Source organism: Podarcis liolepis (genome assembly GCF_965112155.1).
Source record: "Podarcis liolepis genome assembly, chromosome: 2".
NCBI lineage: Eukaryota > Metazoa > Chordata > Lepidosauria > Squamata > Lacertidae > Podarcis > Podarcis liolepis.
In genome coordinates, this window is record NC_139555.1 from 63,482,886 (window position 1) to 63,503,442 (window position 20,557).

Below are 20,557 nucleotides of genomic sequence, written 5' to 3' on the forward strand. Positions count from 1 at the left end.
CAAGCATCAGATGCTTTAGTTTTCATCAGCCAGATATATTATCCTTTAAGAAATTAAGGTATTGTGAATTCAAGTGAATGAGGCACATAACTCAGCTTCCTTCATGATTTTTGTTTCTTAGCTTGAAGGGTTGTTTTATTTTTTTAATATCTCTACTCAAAAACAAAAACACCCCTTGCATATCATTCCACAGAATGACAATGTATGCATCTTTTCAATGACCTTTAAGTAAATTATTGTTTGTAATTTGGGTCCCCTGCATTCATCTGCAATTATATGTTTACACTGCATTCCTATACATGTTGCATCCCACGGATTTTAATGGGATTTACTTCCAGGTAAATGTGTATAGAAGTGTAGCCTTATTATTAACAAATGAATTATAACCAACAACCCTTGGCCCTCAAACTAAAAAATACATAAAAACCATTCCCCAAAAGTGGGTCAAACCTGAAGTTCCCGTTTATAAGTACCACTTAATTTGAACAGGACTCGCTCTCCCTCCCTCCCTCCCTCCCCACAAAACTATTTCTTAGGCTCCGGAATTTATGGCTACACAAGATGCCTTTGTGCGCGTGCAAAGGGCCCTGGCCTCATCGCTCTAGAGTAGCCAAGGCACAGGTGGGGTGAGAAGGATGCGATGGTCTCGAATGCCTGATTCTGACCTTTTATTTAATCAATGAAACACGGTCTGCGCGTGAATGGAAGCGCCTGCGTCCTCCTCCTCCTCTCCCTTTCCTGCGTTATCTGGGGGAACTGCGCCTTCCATCCCAGCAGAGGGCAGAGCCGCTTCCCTCCATCAAGGGCATGCTGGGTGATCATTTCCCGGTGCCTGACCTCGAGGGGGGGGGGGGAAGAGAGATCCCTCTTTAAATGCGATTGAGGAAGGAGGGGAACCTGTGTGTCTAGTGCCTGCAGCAGAAAGGACAAGCCGGTACTTGAACTGAGCAAGCGTCTTCTGCTACGCTTGCTTGGGACGGTGTCAGGTGCTTTCTGTCTCCGACTCCTGAGCAGCTAAAGTCCAGCGTCTCGTTTTGCACCCGCCCTTTCCGCGCTTGTGATCCGCCTGCTCGCTTCGCTTCCTCGGTCTCCTTGGCGCTGCGTTCAGTTTCAGCCTCGCCTTCCTGCGTTCCGGAGCAGCCCCAGAAATGCCCGCTTTGGCGCTCTCGCTGGCGCTGTGCGCCCTGCAGATGTGGCCAGCTGTGGTCGGGGGTCCTCCCCGACAGCGGTTCGCCGTGCTGGACAAGCACTGGCCCCTGAGGCTCACCAAGGTAAGGGGCCAGCTGTTCGGCATCTCTTGCGGGGTGGGAGCGCGGGGTGGAAGAAACACCACGGACAGAATCATTGCCGCACACAGGAAGAACAAGGATATACCGGTAGTTCTGAGTTCCTCCCTTGCGGTTTTAGAAATCATTTAATGTGTCAACACGAATAGAAGTGCAGTTGTTGGAGGAGGGATTATTATTGTGGCCCATCTTTTTGTGCCTGCCTAACAGCCGTGTCATGCTTATAATATTTTATTCTCTTGTTAATTGTGCTGTCTTAAATGTGCATTTTATATTTGACTTCTCTTCACAGTGTTTTCTTTTGAAATGTTTAAGATTTTGTTTTTTGTTAACTTTGTGTTAAATATATATTCTGTAGTTGACCTCCTTTGTAGTGTTTTCTTTTGAAATCTTTTGAGGTGGTATTTTGGTTTCCTGTTAACTGTGTTGCTTTGACTGTACTTGATATCTAACTTTCTTCAGAAATGTTTGAGTCTGCATTGTTTTATTGATGTTTAATATGCTGTAAACTACTTTGAGATTTATATTTCTTAAAAATATAAAGCGGTATAGTAATGAAATAATAATTGAAATTAAGATTTTGGAATGCAGAACTACTGTAAAGAAAATCAAATCTAGCACGTGGGGGGGCAACTTTATCTAAATTATATAATTCTGGATTTGAACGATTGGTATTAATAATTGTATTATAAATTGATATTGTTATAATGAGGCTATTATTGGATTGTAATTGAAAACTAATAAAACTTAATATTAAAGGGAGTGTGGGATGGGGGTGTCGTTGTTAAATGGGAAATATTCGGGTGGGGGGCATGTCTCCAGTGTTTGCACACTGGTGGTACCCATCTTGGCACTGGTGAGTCACACACACCTCTGCTAGGATAGCCCATTATGGCAGGGCTAGCCAGCATAGCTTACTCTAGATGTTGCTGGATGAACTGCTACTCCCCTTATCCCTGACCTTTGGCCATGATGGCTGGGGTCAATTGCAGGTGCACTCCAATATCTGGAGAGCACTATGTTAGCAATCTCTGCTTCAACATATTTCTCGGTTCCTAAATTTGCTTGCGCAGAAGTGTGTGCCTTGTAAAAGCCTTCAAAAAATTGCTTTCTCTTTCAGGCTATAAGTGCGTTTCTGCACAGAGATGCATTTGCATGTGGAAAACACTTAAACTCTTCTCACTCCATGTGGTGGGAGGCTATTCTCACAGTTGACGCTGCCTGCTTCCTTTAGCCTCTCTGTTGCTGTCTGCATTGATAACTAGCCCCTTCCAAAAGTCGATATAATTAATGAAGCTCTAGCAACAAAGCTAAGAGTCTTGTGGCACCTTAAAGATTAATAAATTTATCATGGCATGAACTTTCAATGTGCTGCAATCAGGAGCTGTTCAACGGTGGAATGGACTCTCTGCAGAAGGTGGTGGGTTCTCCTTCCTTGGAGGTTTTTAAGCAGACATTGGCTGGCCATCTGTCAGGGATGCTTTAGCTGTACTGCACAGGGTTGGACTAGATGACGCTCGGGGAGCTGTGCTGTGATTCAGTCCTTAAACTTCTGTTTCCATAGGCAGCCACAATGACTCTGCATATGCTAGGTTTAGTGTTACAGTTAATGCTTGCCACTTACGGAAAGTGAATTAGATAAGTGTTAATTGGATAAGTGTTAGATGTTCATCAGTGTGATGGTGTGGCATTAATAGGTTTGCATAACATAGTCCAGGCTCTAATTGGGCCTGCTTGACTCTGCCAGGATAATACTGCGGCCGCTATTGACAGGTGGAATGTGGAGCATTACAATCTGCCCAGCTGACGTGGGATGGATCAGAGCCAGTTATTGGGTTGGAAGGTTTTCAGACTGTAATGATCTGTGGTAAGCTCATCAAGCGTTATTGCTGTGTCATTCAGCGGCAGCGTCTTGACCCAGGCGAACATGGCTACTTGCAAAGCTACACCTGGGTCATGTGGACTTGTACAAGTCAAGATGTAAGGTAGTAATTACAGTTATAGTGTACAACTTATTTGCACCAGGTTTTCCTGTGTGTTTGCAGCTGTTTGCGTTCCCATTTAATTCGCAGACCTCAGGACATTGCCCTCAAAGAACAGTACAGCGGTACCTCGGGTTACATACGCTTCAGGTTACAGACTACGCTAACCCAGAAATATTACCTCGGGTTAAGAACTTTGCTTCAGGATGAGAACAGAAATTGTGCTCTGGCGGCGCAGCGGCAGCAGGAGGCCGCATTAGCTAAAGTGGTGCTTCAGGTTAAGAACAGTTTCAGATTAAGAACGGACCTCCAGAACGAATTAAGTTCTTAACCCGTGGTACCACTGTAGTCTCAATACTTACCCCCTGTAAATTCAGGTTTGCCCAAGATAGGGGAAAATGGGGCTCTAAACTGCTCCACCAGGGTCACAGGCTATTTGTTTCAGTGTTTTGGGGTGGGTGGATTAATGGTCACTTTCTGCTATTCTCCTTTCCATGCCTGCTGCTTCCTTAGTGCTTTCATTCCCTCCCCCCCCAGCTGTGGTCATAACTATTTCCGGTGCTCTCCCGATCTTTTTGATCCCTCAGATTTGCAGAAAGCCAGAAAACTGCAGAAGCAAATCATATTTAAAAAAACATCACCAGATATATTGGGCAGCAATCTGAAAAGTGTGTGTTGAGTGTTTACAATCACTTTAATTTCTTTTCCAGCATGCCAGTAATGGAGAGTCAGGCACTTAGCCCCCCGCCCCTCTCTCTCTCTCTCTCTCTCTCTCTCTCTCTCTCTGTTCCCTCAGATTTGCAAGAAAACTGTACAAGCAAATTTACAAGTTGCTTGATGGTGTGCTTTTGCAAACTTCTTGAGTGGGGAATCTTTTTTTTAAAAAAAGGCTCTGTGCACATGCCTTGTCAGTATTTAACTGGTGTAATAGAAGCAACAAATTTGAAGGCAAACACAAGCACAAAAGGGAAAGCCTGCTGTTATGAATGGGAAAAGAACAAAGTTGTTCCTCATATGCAAATTCACATGTGTGGGTGTGGATTTCTGTGGTCTAATTCAAACTGGTGGGGTAGGATGGGGGGAGAGTTAACAGCAGAGTAATGCTCAAGTGTGGACAAGCCCATGGATCGTAGTAACTGTTGGTAATAGGAAAATGCCCAAGGCTTTGCAGTTGAATCAGAATTTGAATCAGAATTTGCCTACACGCCCCAAACCTCCCATTGCTCAATATGCTGATTTCTCTCTCTTTCCATTTCATTTCAACCATAAAAATGATGTTGCAAGTGCAGTTAGGTGTCTCTCTTGGCACTATGTGACTAAGTAGCGTACTGCGACTGATCCTCAAATATTATAGCTCAATTGGTAGAGCATAAGACTTGTAATCTCAGGGTTGTGGGTTCGAACCTCACGTTGGACAAAATGTGCATTGCAGGGGGTTGGACTGGATGACCCTTGTGGTCCTGTCCGACTCTACAATTCTATGATTCTCTATAGCAATAAGATCCTGAAGCAAGCAAGTCAAGACTGTGTATAATATAAGAGTTTCTACATCAAAAATGGGGAACCTGCGGGCCTCTAGATCACTTCAGCTGGTGGTTGGGCCCTGCTTATATGCAGATGCTGAGAACTGAAACTGATCTTTTGCAATCAAAACATGTGAAATACAGCACTTCTCCATTCCACGCCTTGAGTCCACATGCTACCTGGGGAACTTGTTTTGTTAAGAACACTTGTTCCATGTCAAAAAAGAAATTTTGTAAGGTTATGACAAGCAGAAGTGTTTCTTCCATAACCTAACTGTAAACAGCCCCCTCTCCAATTTGTTTTTTTTTTTTTTTGCTACCTCTGAATTCCAGCTTTGTATTAGTAGCAACCTTCCCAAGATATTTAAAGCTTGGGACAAAACTTTCCTGTCTAGAATGGTTTGTTTTTATTTACAAACATAAAAACAGCTGAGAATAATTTTAAAAAGAGTACCCAAAATAAATGGTGATAGGTTTAAAAATGATACAAAAAGAGCAATACAGAATTATGTGTACTCAATTCCTGTACTGGCAACATAGGAAGCTGTCTCATACTGAGTCAGACCATTGCATCCCATATTTTCTGGCTCTCCAGGGTTTCAGGTAAGGAATTGTTCCCAGCCGCTGCATCCTTTCCCAAAATCTAGTGCCTAAGGTTTTCCCCTGCCTCTTGGGTCACATTTGGAGCTGATCTGCATTGTCAGAAATGCCACGTAGCATTTCTGGAACTGTGCTGCTTCAGAATTCAGGCATGCTATTGTACGATGGAACTTTCTTCCATTTCAAAACTTGTATGCCTGTGGGAAGCTAGTATAGAATCATAGATTTGGAAGAGATGCCCAAGGCATCTCTACTAAAGCATCCATGACAGGTTGCCATCCAGCCTCTTCTTCAGTGAAGAAGAGTCCACCACCTTCTGAGGAAGTCCGTTCCATGGTCAAACAGCCTTTTCCATCTGTGACCTCCGTGAAGTCCAAAATGAAAAGTTAGCTGGTTGGTCAAATGTAACCAGTTATAAAAGCCATGGGTATTCAGTACTTTAATTTACCCTTTCAAAAAAATTATCTTTGAAGGAGGAATGTCGTTCTTTAATTACAAGGGCAAACCAACGATAATCGTCTTGGTGAGTGGGGTGTTGTTCAGTGCCAAAATGTTTCGGATAATTTCCATAACCAGCACTATAGTCCACATTTCACCAGTCACAGAAGTCAGTTACAGAGCTAATTGTAGCAATCACTTCAAAGTATATTGCGTAACTGTGGCTAACAAACTGTGTCGACATGCTGATGTGGGAGGAGGGTTGTACATTCTGAGCATATATCTGAGCAGGATGGGAGAAAGCCAAGGTTATCTTGCTTCTGGAATTCCAGTGCCTTCCCTCCTGACAGTTCTACTTGCTTTAGGGCAAAAACTAGGCCTGTTTAACAGGACCCACAGTGAACTTGCGAACATCAGCTGATGTCCCAGTATCCTGTCAAATTCTTAACTACTTTTTGAAGTAGTGTACTCTTGCCAATTGCTCAACACCAAACTGCTGCCTTACTCTGGATGTTCTAATTATCATAGAATTGTAGAGCTGGAGAGTTGGAAGGGACCTCGAGGGCCATCTAGTCCAACCCCCTGCAATACCGGAATCTTTTTGCCTAATGTGGGGCTCGAACTCACAATCCTGCGATTAAGAGTCTCATGCTCTATCTATTGAGTTACAGCAACCCAGAGTCTCTGCATTGACCACTCTTGAGGCGCATGGAAATTGTTTGTGGAAGTCCCCATTTGCACCTGCAGAAAACTGAAACCTCTTTTCAGTGTTGCACTGAAGACCTTACTGGCATGCCCAAACCTTTTTGTTACTCGATATATTTTCATGCTTTGTTTTATACTGTTGTAAACTGCTCAGAGGCTTGTGAGTTTGTTTTGCGGTGAAACAGTTTGTAAATGTTGTCAGATAAAACAAGAAATAATGCCCGGCCTTAGACATGTTTTGGCAACGTGGCTTTTCATTTGCTACAGTGGCATATGGTTGCCCAGTATTTTGGTCCTTGTTGGGCTACGTGGGTGGTCAAGGGACACTTTAGACTACGCTTCCTCAAACTCAGCCCTCCAGATGTTTTGAGACTACAATTCCCATCGTCCCTGACCACTGGTCCTCCTAGCTAGGGATCATGGGAGTTGTAGGCCAAAAACATCTGGAGGGCCAAGTTTGAGGAAGCCTGCTTTAGGCCAGCAGTGCCTCACTTGTGGCCCACTGGTTTTTCCTTGACTCAGCTCCCATCATCCCTGAGCATGGGCCATCCTGGCAGATGGGATTTGGGTATCCAACCACCTCTGGAGGGCCACAGGATTCCCAACCCTGCTCTTAGACCACCGCTTTTTAGAGAGAGCCTCATGAGAACACCCTTCCATATCACTTATTTAATGTTAAACGTTGGGAGTCTGATCTCTGATAAAGGACCCTAAGCTGAGAAATGGGATGGGGGAGCCTTAGAAGGATATGTGCCTTTCTCAAGGTTGGTGAATCACTGAAGTTGGGCTGTACCCCAAACGGAGGACAGTGGGCAGGACACCGTGAGCTTCCCGGAGTATCTGAGGAGTGCTGCGGCTCCAACATGTAGAGGCCTGGAGTGCTGTGTGATGAAATAAGATTTTGGTGCTATACTCTGTCAAAAGAGATCCTTGGGAACATCTAGGCAGGTGCCCTTGAGACGACAGAGGTTTTACGGGTTGGGCCAAGGGGAGTTGCCCCTGTCTAACCAGTCTGTTCAACGGCTGAATCAAACATTGGGAAACTCCTAAGGCCCAAAAAAAGCACTTCTGGGAATGAGTTGGAGTCTCGACGGCAGGCATGCTTGCCAGGTGTGCTGGATGCCGATTACAGAGCTTAGGAAATGGACGTCGCCTGAGGTGACCTTAAAAGTGCCGTCATCACCTGCAGATGACCATGGATCATTGGCATGCTTGCCGACAAAAGGGGAGGGGAACAGCCCTCCAATAGTGGTGGGAAATGAATTGAAGACCACCAAGGGCAAGCCTGCCCAGCCATCCAATTTTATTATGTGCATTTGTCTTAAAATCTGTTGGTTTCATCTACTTTTGATAATTTTATTACATCTGCTGGTTTTGTTGCAATTTTTAAATTAAGGTTTCATGCCTTTTTGTTTGTAAGTTTTTTTGTTCTTGATTAAGTGTGCAGAACTTTTGCCAAATAAAGCCTCTTCCTGCGGTATATGGAGGCTGGCGTAAGGCAATGACATAGTCTGCTTGGTGCAGCATCGCCAAGTTTTCCAGTACTGTGACGCCTGGGTAGATAGAAGCTTGTTTGTGTTATCAGAAGACAGGAATGCAAGGTCCACGGACCATTGTTTGAAATAGGACTCCCGCTTCCCTTAACCAAGGCCTGCTGGTTGGAAGATTCCCACAAAAGTCTGCTTTGGAATCTTCCGCTACGTTCACCTTTGCTTTACGTGCTGAGTGTGATGACAAGGGCCAGACTGAGTACCTTCCTCCACTTTAAGCTCCACACGTTTATTCTAACGTATTTTCTCCTCTAAACCCTTCAGATCCAAAACTTCGCATGGCAGAACTGTGGCCCTCCATCTGATCCTGCTGTAATCAGGAGTTTGTCCATATCTCCAGATCCTGTTTCAATGCCAGGAGATGTGACAGTCAGTGTAGCCGCTGCTACCACTGTGGCCCTCACTTCACCTCTGAAGGTATGTATGTGGAAGGCCGGTGGGCCAAGCCAGGCAGAAGTGGTTCCTTCACACTGGGAACAGTTTCAGTGCTCTAATGAGGACAAACATGACTTGATGAAGCGTGTTTGCAACTATGGGCTCCTCTGCACTTCCGTTTACTTTCTCCCAGGAAAGCCCGCGGTTTCACACGGAGTCAGAACAATCTGCAATGGGGTTTTCCACAGGTTGCCGTTGGTTCCCATTTTGCACTAAACTGCAGGTTTACCCGGGAAAAGAGGCAGGACAAAGGCAAAACTGCTTGAACCTGTGCTTTTTAGGCATGGGACAAGTGGAAGTGCGGACCGAGGCCTATCTGGGACTGGCACTAGATTGCACTGGGCAATCAGGAATGCCAAATCCGGGTGTGGACCACAGCTTTCCCCACTTCCTTCCTTTTTCTTCCCCTCCAGAGTTGTGGTCAGAAAGAAGACATCTTTTCCAAAAGGACAGGCATGGGGAACTTACGGCCTTCTAGATGCTGCTAGACCTCTGCTCCCATCACCTCTGACCATTGGCTGTGCTGGCTGGGGCTGGTGGGAATGAGAGCTCAGTAGCAGGAGCTAGACTAGAGGATATACAGTGGTACCTCGGGTTACATACGCTTCAGGTTACATACGCTTCAGGTTACAGACTCCGCTAACCCAGAAATATTACCTCAGGTTAAGAACTTTGCTTCAGGATGAGAACAGAAATCATGTGCCGGTGGCACGGCAGCAGCAGGAGGCCTTATTAGCGAAAGTGGTGCTTCAGGTTAAGAACAGTTTCAGGTTAAGTACGGACCTCCGGAACGAATTAAGTACTTAACCTGAGGGACCACTGTATTCAAGATTTACAGGCCCCTCTTTTCTTTTCTGTTTGTCTTTTCCAAGTAAAGGAATTTGATATGTAAGTGCATGTCAAGAAAATATGAGCCAAGAAAATGTGATCTGGGAAAAAAAGGACTTCATTAGATGGGGCGAGTCTCTCTCATTGACATAGGATCTCCGCCCGAGTCTCTGAATAGAAAACTGAAGTCACAGAATCATAGAGTTGGAGGGGACCCTGAGGGCCGCCTAGTCCAACCCCCTGCAACGCAGGACTATGCAGCTGTCCCATACAGGGACTGAACCTGCAACCTTGACATTATCAGTACTGCTCTCTAACCAGCTGAGCTATCCAGTCCTGTCTTTAAATGGGAAATATCCCTTAGGATAAGGCAGAGGGGTGTGCACTGCCTTTCCCCCTATAAATCAGCCAGCATAATACAAATCTTTAGATGGGGCAGGGCTTGTGAAAAGCTCCTGAGGGATGTTTTCCCTAATAAGAGGTTTCCTTTCTCTAATGTGCTAATGTGGGGTAATTTGAGCCTAAAACATCTAATCATTAGGTAGACGACATTTGAACATTTCTACTTGACATGTCGCACAGGTAGGCTGAGCAGAAATGGGATCTTTCTTCTGCACAACAATTTAGACCCTTTAACAGGCTGCCACGGCCAAAGAAACAAAACTGGGACAAGCTAGTGCTCCAGAATCCCCTTTTTGAAATAGAAGCATGTTGTGCTGAGTTGAGCAAACCCCTTAGTCCTGTGGCTGGTAGGAGCTGGCCTTACCATGACCACCTATGCTGAAACGTTACTGTGCGGTTTTCAGTGGGATCAAGTTCTGCTGGTGTGGGTATGAAGCACTCGAAATTCCTGCTATGCTAACCACCGCTGAGCACCTGACTGCCTATCAGCAGGAACTGGGCTGGGCCCAGCCGCATCCTCCCCTGTTAAGCAACTGTATGACCATAGAATTGTAGACTGGGAGGGACCTTGGGGGTTCCACCCCCTGCATTGCTGGAATAGGATGTTGAAATCTGTTTCATTTGCATGTGTTAAGTCTCAACCTTACCTCTTAGTTCAGCCAAGTGGGGCGGGGTAGGGGGTGGGCTTGGGGGCTTGGCAGAGAACCCTGGAAGAGGCAGTGTCAGTATTGAAATGGCCTCCCTTTTGGAAAGTTGGTGATTATTTATAGAGAATACTCCTAACGCAGGCGAAAACATGCTGGTCTGTGTTTGTGGGTTGCATTGAAGCAACACATCTGATCAAAATCTTGGTAGCTAAGATATGTATACAGTGGTACCTCAGGTTACATACACTTCAGGTTACAGACTCTGCTAACCCAGAAATAGTACCTCAGGTTAAGAACTTTGCTTCAGGATGAGAACAGAAATCGTGCTTCGGCGGCGTGGCGGCAGTGGGAGGCCCCATTAGCGAAAGTGGTACCTCAGGTTAAGAACAGTTTCAGGTTAAGAACGGACCTCCAGAACGAATTAAGTACTTAACCTGAGGTACCACTGTATGTCAAATGCCTACACACAAACACCTTCTCTTTCCGGGCCCTAGGCCTAGAAACTTTGATTGTGTGACTTTGATGATGCAAGTCGCTTGGGTCTTTACCTCTCTTGCTAGTACAGTCATACCTCAGGTTAAATGTATTTCAGGTTGAGCGTTTTCAGGTTACGGTCCGCAGTGCCCCGGAAGTAACGGAGCGTGTTACTTCTGGGTTTTGCCACTCGCACATGCACAGACGCTCAAAAATGATGTCACTCGCATGTGCGGAAGTGGCGAATCACGACGCATGCACGCACAGACATGGGTTGCATTCACTTCAGCATGCAAACGGGGCTCCGGAACGGATCCCGTTCGCATCCAGAGGTACCACTGTATAATTCTACTGGTGATTTTCAGAGCTGTCTTTAATCTCATGCTCTTGTTTAGTGGTGGTATTCCTGCTTTAGAGAGATGAAGGAAACAGGAGCACAGAGCTCCTATGTGTAGAATCATAGAGTTGGAAGGGATCTCTAGTCCCCCTACAATGCCAAATTTACATCTGCAGAATCCCTGAGGCCATCCAGCCACTGCTTAAAAACTTCCAATGAAGTAGAGTCCACTATCTTCTGATGTAGTCAGTTCTGCTGCTGAGCAGCTTACCCTTCAGAGAGTTACTGTATTTTTCGCACCATAACACTCACTTTTTTCCTCCTAGAATGTAAGGGGAAATGTCTGTGCATGTTATGGAGCGAATGCCTACGGATGACGGGGGGATCTGCTGCAGTCGTGAGCAGAGGATCCATGGTTCCCCTTCCTTCCCTCCTCCATGGCTCGCTTTGAAACAGCAAAGCGGGAGAAGAGCCACTGAGTGGGGAGGAGAGAGGGACAGAGAGCCTGCTTGCTTTAAAGGAGCAAAGTGGGAGAGGAGAGGAGCCGCTTACACAAGTGTAAGCGGCTCCTGTCCGGTTGGCTCCTTTAAAGCAAGCAGGCTCTCTGTCCCTCTCTCCTCCCCACTTGCTAAATAGCAGCAACGTTTTTTCAAGCAGGCTCTCTGTCTCTCTCTTCTCCCCACTCGCTAAATAGCAGCAAAGTTTTTCGCAAGCAGGCTCTCTGTCTCTCTCTCCTCCCCACTCCTCTTATAAGAGCCTTCTCCTCTTATACCCCTCTTCTGCATTATTAACAGCATCCTTCTCCACCCACCCCACGCGTGTTCCTTGTCCCTTGAGTGCTTTTCCTTCCCTCCCCACTTAAAACATGGTTACAAAGCACGGATCCTCAGGATTTTAGCACTGGGTCACCCCAAATTCACCATCAGATCACATAGCATGTCCATGGCTACAGCTTGCACCAAAAAAATCACGCACCCACTGTTGCCTGGGGCCGCAGTGGTGCAAAAACGTGGTTACAAAGCACGGATCCACATGGATCCTCAGGATTTTTGCATTGGGCTACCCCAAACTCACCGTCAGATCACATGTCTGTGGCCACAGCATGAACCACAAAAATCATACATCCACTGTTTCGTTTAGAATATTTTTTTTCTTGTTTTCCTCCTCTAAAAACTATGTGTGTGTTATGGTTGGGAGTGTGTTATAGAGCAAAAAATACGGGTAGGTTTAGTCAGAATCTCCTTTCTTTTGATTTGGATCTGTTGGTTCGAGTCCGACCCTCTACAGCAGGAGAAAACAAGCATGTTCCCTATTCCATGTGACAGCCCTTCAGATATTTGAAGAAGGCTATCGTATCATATCTCCTCTCAGTCTCCTCTTTTCCAGGCTGAACGTATCCAACTCCTTCAACCATTCCTCTTAAGGCTTGGTTTCCAGACCCTCCTCTGCACACGTTCCAGCTTGTCTGATGACCTGCAGGGAAACTGATGCACTCCACTGACCATGGGATAACCTATAGGACTTAACTAGCAGGGAAGCCCTTTAGCCTCCTTAAAGACCTTTCTTATAAGCAGCTCCACACTTGAGCATATAGGGCCTTTAGCCTACTAATTGTTTTTTGCCACTTCCTCTCCTGTGACAGATTCCCTGGACAGCTGCAGACATGGAATTCTTCCTGGGTTGGTCCAGGTGCCACAGCAAACCATGATTTGTCAAGCGCACGGGCTTGGTGTGAGGGTTCGATCTTGGTTCCTTATTCTTTCCTGCAGGGCAAGCACAGACCATAGTTGGCCCATTAGGCCAAAATGGCAAACCGAGGTTGCCGCAAACCAGGAAAGGAGGCGGGAAATTGCTGCAAGGGAGGGAGAAGTGTGTGCTTGGATGCTCAGTCCGGGCTCACATTTGTAATGCCAAACCGTGGTCTGCCATTCCATCTTGCCACAGCAAAAGCATGCACCTTTCTCAAATGGGCTTGAGATATGAGAAAGAAGGCTGTGATGAGTCTTTATAACCAAGTAGATGTAGATAGTTTAAACGTGAGGCATCGGAGGAAGTGCAAGTGAGCTTCACTTCCTTTTACGAGGCTTCAGATACAATATGGAAAGAGGAGGTGACCTCCAAAGAGGAACCTGTGTGTGTGTGTGCGTGCGTGCGTGCGTGCACCACCTGTTTCCCATTCAGAGAGCTGTGGCCTTTTGCTTCATTCTCATTGTGGGTGCCACCATTTCTGGGACCCCAGTGGACGCCTTGCCACCCCTCCATTTACACTGCCTTCCTGCATCTCCCCACAAGCTCCCTAATTTATTTATTTTTGCAAGATTCCTTTTTTGAAACATGGGGAAGAAGCATCACAAGAGGTAGCATGACTTTCTTGTGTGTTCCTGTCCAGTGCTGCTTTTTAGGACTCTGACACAACGGGACAGGAATCCTCCTTGAGCTGGGGCTGGCGCACTCTCCCTGGTACCCATCCTATTTAGCAAGACCACATTGGTCCATAATGGCAATTCCTAAAGAAGGACACTGTCAGAGAACAGCTTGCAGGAGAAAAGTCTTGGGGAGGCAATGCCGGGTGCTTGAGCAGTGGGATCAGGTACACCCTGGGAATATCCTTACACTGCCTCTGGTTTTCTCAAACCCTCCATGCAAAGTGACAGGTCAGGCAAAGGAAAGCACGAGAGCCAGTGTGGTGCAGTGGTTAAGAGCGGTAGACTCGTAATCTGGTGAACCGGGTTCGAGTCTCTGCTCCTCCACATGCAGCTGCTGGGTGACCTTGGGCTAGTCACACTTCTTTGAAGTCTCTCAGCCCCACTCACCTCACAGAGTGTTTGTTGTGGGGGAGGAAGGGAAAGGAGAATGTTAGCCGCTTTGAGACTCCTTAAGGGCAGTGAAAGGCGGGATATCAAGTCCAAACTTCTCCTCCTCCTCCTCCTCCTCCTCTTCTTCTTCTTCTTCTTCTTCTTCTTCTTCATCTTCATCTTCATCTTCATCGTTAAACTGTGGAGGCAGTGCTCACCACCAACCTGGATGGCTTTAAAAGAGGATTAGACAAATCCATGGGGAGGAGATGAGGCTAGCAATGGCTAATAATCACAATATGTTCTCCTTATACTGTCAGAGCCAGTATTCCTCTGAAAGCTAGTTCCTGGGGAGTGCAAGCATGGAGAGTGCTCTTGCACTCAGGTTCTGCTTAGGGGCTTCTCTCAGGCATCTGGATGTGAGAAGAGGAATCTGGACTAGATGGGTCTTTGGCCTGATCCATCAGGGCTCTTATGTTCTGATGACAGTGAAGATGCAGCTGGGGCAGAGGGCCATGGGCCCACTTAGGCGCCACGGCAAATGCCTGAATTCTCTGATGTTGCAGAAAAATGGAACTTTGCTCATTGAGGGAAATGCCTGGCATTATTATACAGAGCAGCCTTATGTTCAGTGAGAGGAAGGAAAATAGCTAAGCTCAGCTGCTCCTGAAACATCTCTGAAAGCAAGAGAGGCCTTGTGAGCTATCATGCAGGTAGGGCCTGTTTTCAAACCAGTTGGAGCTGGGAGGCTTAATTAGGGTTGTTCCTTGCTTATTCAGCCAGGTTGCATGTTTAAACCCAAGTGTGGCAGAAGTACATGTGGAAAAGATCTAGGGGTCTTGGTGGACCACAACCTTAACTTGAGTCAATAGCGTGGTGCAGCAGCAAAAAAAGCTAATGATCTTCTAGGCTGCATCAACAGAAGTCGAGTGTTCAGATCAAGGGAAGTCATAGTCCCGCTCTATTCTGCCTTGGTCAGACCACACCTGGAGTTCTATGTCCGCAAATGAAGAAGGATATTGACAAGCTGGAACATGTGCCGAGGAGGGGAGACCAAGATGATCAAGGGTCTGGAAACAAAGTCTTATGAGGAACAATTGAGGAAGTTGGGTATGTTTAGGCTGGATAAGAGGAGACTGAGTGGAGATATGAAAGCCATCTTCAAATATATTATTGGTTTTTGTTTTTTGTTTTTTTAAAAACCCTTTGAAGAAGCAGCAGGTAGTTTCAGATTGAGAGGGTTTAACAGAAGCTGTTTACCCCTTCACTTTGTCTGTTGAGAAATGCACACGCATGCGCACACACCCATCCACGTTTGTTTTTCTCTCGTTGAGAGGGAAGGTGCAGAGGGGAGAAGGAATTCTGAGCAGATCAGTGTCTGGGAAGGAAATGGTTAAGCAGTTCCTCTGTACACAAGCACACTTTGAAGCAGGAGCTTTTCAAGATAAAAGAAGGATGGGGGGGTATATCTGGGACAAGAACTTGCTCTAATGCGGCCATTCATTTGTTTCTTCTCAGTTTTACGTATTGCCTCTGCCTGTCTAATGTTGCGGTGTTGTTCTGTGTTTCTTTATTGTTGCATACTGCCCAGTAATCTGTTACAGTGAAGGTCAAGTCAGGGGGGGAAAGCATAAAGAAATCATGAATTGTTGCCCCTTACTGCCCTCTTGTGGTGGTACCTAAGAGCTGACTCCAATCAAAGCTGCAAATTAGAGCCCACTCAGGTGCTTCTGGGGACTGACAAGTTCCCAGCCTCTGGTAATAAGAGGTACCATATATTGATGTTTTCAATGGCGATGATGATGAGGCCAACGATGAGGGATAATGGGAGTCGCGGTCTTTCAAATGATGATGGACTACAGGCTCCCCAACCTTGGCCTATAGGTAGGATGGCCAGTTGTCCAAGCTATAGTAAGCATTGAGCTGTGGGTGATTTTTGAGGAGGAATGTCGGAGGTTAAATTAATTTTTGTGTGTAATGTTTACTTCTAGGGAGAGGTTGTTTTGGAGAAGAAGATTGGTGATATGTGGATAAAGGTCCCCTGCGTGCAAGATCTTGGCAGCTGCACCTATGAAGATTTGTGTGCCATACTGGATCAGGCTATTCCTCCCGGCCAGCCATGTCCGGAACCATTGCAGTCTTATGACATTCCTTGCCATTGCCCCTTCAGAGCGGTAAGTTTAAGCTTCCCCCTCTTGGGAACCAAAGAAACAAATCCCACATGAGATGAGCAGCTGCAAGGCATGCCACCAAATTCCACATCCCTGTGGAATGTGCAGGTCCATCAGAGAAGGACAGGGGTTCCATACAGCTGATAGGCTTAACCAAGGTTTGCAGTCAAATTTGCTGCATGTTTAATAATCAAGGAAGTACGGGGGCAGGGCAGATAAGAAAGCTTATAGATACATCTCCATGTAAAGATTTGAAACCCCCGTAGTGCAGTGCACCTATAATTAAGCCCCATGTGCATTAAAAGAAATTAAGGGAGAATGATGAAGTTCAGTAAAGGAATGATGGAGCTGGCTGTCTTTCCAACAGATAGCTGGGTTTCCTCTGGAAAACCAATACTTCGAGCCTGAAAGATGAGTTTTAAAACGGCATTCCTCATGCAAGTTTTGCAGACCTTTAATTCAGTCCGATTTCTGCCCAACTCTGCTCCACATCTGCATCCTGTAAACCGAAAAGGGGCAGCCTATGAGGTATTTTTCAGGGATGCTTTTAGCAGCTCCTTGTGTCCTAAGGCAAGGTTCAGAGTTAGTGCATTGCTCATATAGGGACATCTCTAGGCGGCAGCTTGGGGCTTATACGCGATGGAGTAGTCAGAAGCTGCTGACTCCAGCTAACCCACTCATGCTTCTAGAAAAGAGCATCTTCTAGATTTTGACAGGCTTGAGTGCATTGGTTTGTATGTTTTCAGTTGTGCAAACTGGGTGAGCCTGCTGGCTCCCAGTGAGGGGCTGGAATATTTCAGTGGCCATACCTATCAACCTGTAATTTCTCCTCGATTTCATACTGTAAAAGATCTGCTTATTGAGTGTTACCTATTGGCACTGTTAGTATACCTGATGGAGGGAGCAGAAAGTGTTGGCTGATATGGGCTGACAGATTTTTGTGTGTGTTTTCTCCTTTCAGGGTTCTTACAACTTGCCTTCCTCCACCTTCTACATCCCCACCTTGGATTTGCCTCCCATGCTCACCAATGGGGACTACAAGTTCCAGGTTGTGCTGAGCAATGGTGACCAACAGCTGGGCTGTCTCAGGTTGTCGCTTTCCCTGCACTCTGAGAGCCGGTGGTATTGGTGACTACAACGCAGGCATCTTTGGGCTTGAGTGCCACATTTCTTACTCCCCCCCCCTCTTGAATTGCTAATACTGAGACTTCTTAGCTGCAACTGCTTTTATGATGGCTTCTGAGGAGGAGCCAAGATGATGATGTGAACAGCAGCCTCTATCTTTCACTCTGCTTAAAAAATTTTTTTTTTAAACTTCTGCTGATTGCTTTTAATCACTTGGAAAAACCATCAAACTCAATGAAGAAATGTTCAGAAATATTTTTTTTAAAAAAAATCAGAAATTGAGATGTCTGTGCCTAACTAGTGTTTATGCATTGGTTATAATGAGGCAGCTTTCCCTAACCTTGGTCCCTTCTCCCCCAAGGCATTGTTGGACCAGAGCTCTCATCATCTCTAAACATTGGCTAGGCCAGCCAGGGATGGTGGAAGGTGTGGTCCAATAATTCCCAGGGGAGCTAGTTGGGGAAGGCTGGATCAGGACCACATCACCCTGGATATATATGCTACACAGGGGTAGGGAGTGCATAATGGCTATGTGAATAGATGTAAGTGCAGCTTCTCAGCTTGGTAAAGTGACACATGCATAATCTTTATGCATCACTGTCCATAAGATTCCTCTACACCCCCAGGGTCTCAGACTATGGGGTTGTGAGAATACTGAAAGGTTGTTGGGGTATTCTGGCAGGATAGCTTGAGCAGACTCATGAAGCAGTAACCCAAGGAAGAAACCACACTTCCTGCTTTCTGCATCACAGATCAAAATAGCCAGGCAGGCTCCACCATCTCCTCTGTATTTACTTCTGCAACCCCTGCTTGGTCAAGGTGGCTCCTTCACTCTGCCATACACCAAGCACGCTATATGATCAAGCAGTTCCAATCCCTCAAAAGGCCCATATCTGTTAGTCTTGTGCTGCCTAAGTTGAACTTCGTGCATGACGACTAGATCCAACCAAGAGAGTGGGACAATGAAGGGAACTAACCCTTCTATAACACACACACACACACACTCACACTTTACACCTCCTGATTCCAAACCGTATATGCTGTTTCATGCTCCTGTTTATCTTCTGAACAGAAGTTTGGTGCTTGGTTAGAGAGAGGGGTTTTGGGTGGGATTGATCTGTTCAAGTTAGCTTCTGATAAAAGCAGAAGGAAAACGCTCAACATAAAAGATCTGTATGGTATTTCATGCAAGACTCTTGCCAACATTTCTGGAAAAGGACCAAATGCTTGCAGTGCTCTCCCAAGGTATCTGTGGACAGTTTGGGGACTGTTGGGCAAAGTGACACATGTCCATCTCTGTGGGAATTTTCTCTTCTTGTTCAACTAGAAAACGAAAGATGCTTACTTAACTTCTATTTCCCAAGGAACCAATTAATCCCACACTGATGGGAGTCTGGGGGCGGCGGCGGGGGAATCACAGATCTCTATTATTCTCAAGGAGATGTGCTCTGGATTGAAGGAGAACAAAAATTCTAACATTCTAAATGGTACCATTATGAACCAAGTAATCTAATTGCATGAATCAGCCAAGTAATCTGATGAGATGAATATAAGATGTATAGTTGTTGTGCCATATGGCGACAGTTTGAGTACTGTGTATAATTTCTGTGTTCTTTGAGGTGATGAACAGATTTGCCGAATACATATTGCATGTGCGGAACTGGTAAGAGACTGTTACAATGAGCCTGGACATCTGGACTAAGAATTAGTCGCCTGCTTGCTTGGTGCTCATGGAAACTCTTCCCTCAACCTCCATAATGTGTGATGGAGCCCTTGGGTGTGTTTCCTCCTTTTCTTTCCCTCCGCCTTGCTTTCCTCCCAATGAGACCTTAAGCTTGTAAGGTGATTGTTCTAAGCCTCGCACGTTTTTAAGGATTTGTACCTGTACTCCAGGTATACAACATACTTTGCCCTGTTTTATTACCCTTGTTGGTACTGACATTAATAGAACTCTGCCTGATGTATTCAGTGGGGGTGTTAATTGTAGTAACCCTCCTTACCTTGTGCGACTGTGCACTTTATTTCACAGTGCCATCTTGAATATCTGAACTCCCCAAAAGCTGGTCCTTCCATGTTCCAAACATACTTTTGTGTCTAACCCATCTCTACCATACCATGTTCCCCTCCTATGCAAACAAATATTGAGACTCTGGGGAAAATGCATTGCAACTTATAGAGGAGCAAGAGTCTAAAGGAAAAACTACCGTACCATCATAGTCTTTCCAGCCCACTTCCGTCTCTAGTCCTAACAAATCATTATTCCAGTCCACTTAAAATATCAGCCTGGAGGGCCTAAGTCCTAGTGACCAATCCCTTTGTCAGCGCTAGACTTGGCAAGGCAGCATTGCTTTATCTGCGTAGGTTATCAAATATATTTAATATATTTAATGTGCACACGTCCAGAGTTATGGGGAGTGGCACAAGAAAATATATTGCCCTCTAGCTTAGAAACAACTCTTTCGTTTCCTCTTGCATCATACAATAACCCCACAGCCTCTTCCAAATCATTGCACCCAAATGCATCAATAAAAAAGTGTTTCCCCACAGCACTGCCTAAGAGGTTTGCACACAAAACCACTGCTGTGCTGTCTTGCAATGTAAGCATGCAGTTGTTATTGTGCTCCCCATGTTAAACTGTCAGACCTGTGCCCTGGGTATATGGCAGCCTGCTAGTATTACTCCATATTTTTATATGACGATGTTGCTAAAGTGCCTTGTAAGCCTTAAATAATAATGGCCGTGGTGTGTCCAGATGCTGGATATAATCACATGGATAGATGTATGGAAAGTGATGGATGTAGCATATTACCTATGGAATACCTTAGGAAAACACCTTTCATTCTTCAAAAAAACCGTTTTGAGCTTGCTACATTTCACAAATAATCACAATTTCCTACTGATTTCATCTGCATTCTAATCATCTCTTAAATTATCTGTACCCTGAATGCTTAGCAGCGGCTAGCTGATTTATTTTGTGGTATCCATCTTTATGATGGAAAAAAAATCAAGTGGCCTTTAGTGTTGGTGCCATAAGAGAGTATTGAATAAAATCTTTTTATTCCATAGCTGCTGTGTTAGTGTCTGATTGGTCTACGATTGTGTACTTATGTGGAAGTGCGGCCATGCAAATCTTTGGGAGGGTCACAGTGACACATGCTACAACACTGGATTTCATTGACAAAGAACAAAGGTTACAATGATCGCATACAGAAGGAGCCCACTGCAAATTCAGAAGACATTGTTGTCTGGTCCTGGGTTC

At 45.5% G+C, this 20,557-nt stretch overlaps 1 protein-coding gene across 2 annotated transcripts; it reads left to right on the forward strand.

Moving 5' to 3' along the window:
- Positions 1-476: 476 nt before the first annotated feature.
- GM2A (ganglioside GM2 activator) lies at positions 477-20,363 on the forward strand. 2 transcript variants are annotated; one of them, XR_014522284.1, is made up of 5 exons: positions 867-1,271; positions 8,349-8,501; positions 15,994-16,176; positions 17,135-18,117; positions 18,825-20,363. XR_014522284.1 is itself a non-coding variant. In XM_083488549.1 (4 exons), exons 1-4 carry the CDS (start codon positions 1,149-1,151, stop codon positions 17,303-17,305), a joined length of 630 nt encoding a protein of 209 aa, XP_083344675.1. In that variant the 5' UTR covers positions 477-1,148; the 3' UTR covers positions 17,306-20,363. The 2 variants fall into 2 exon arrangements, 1 of the variants encoding a protein (XP_083344675.1); XM_083488549.1 differs by having other exon boundaries at positions 477-1,271; positions 17,135-20,363.
- The last annotated feature ends 194 nt before the right edge of the window (positions 20,364-20,557 follow it).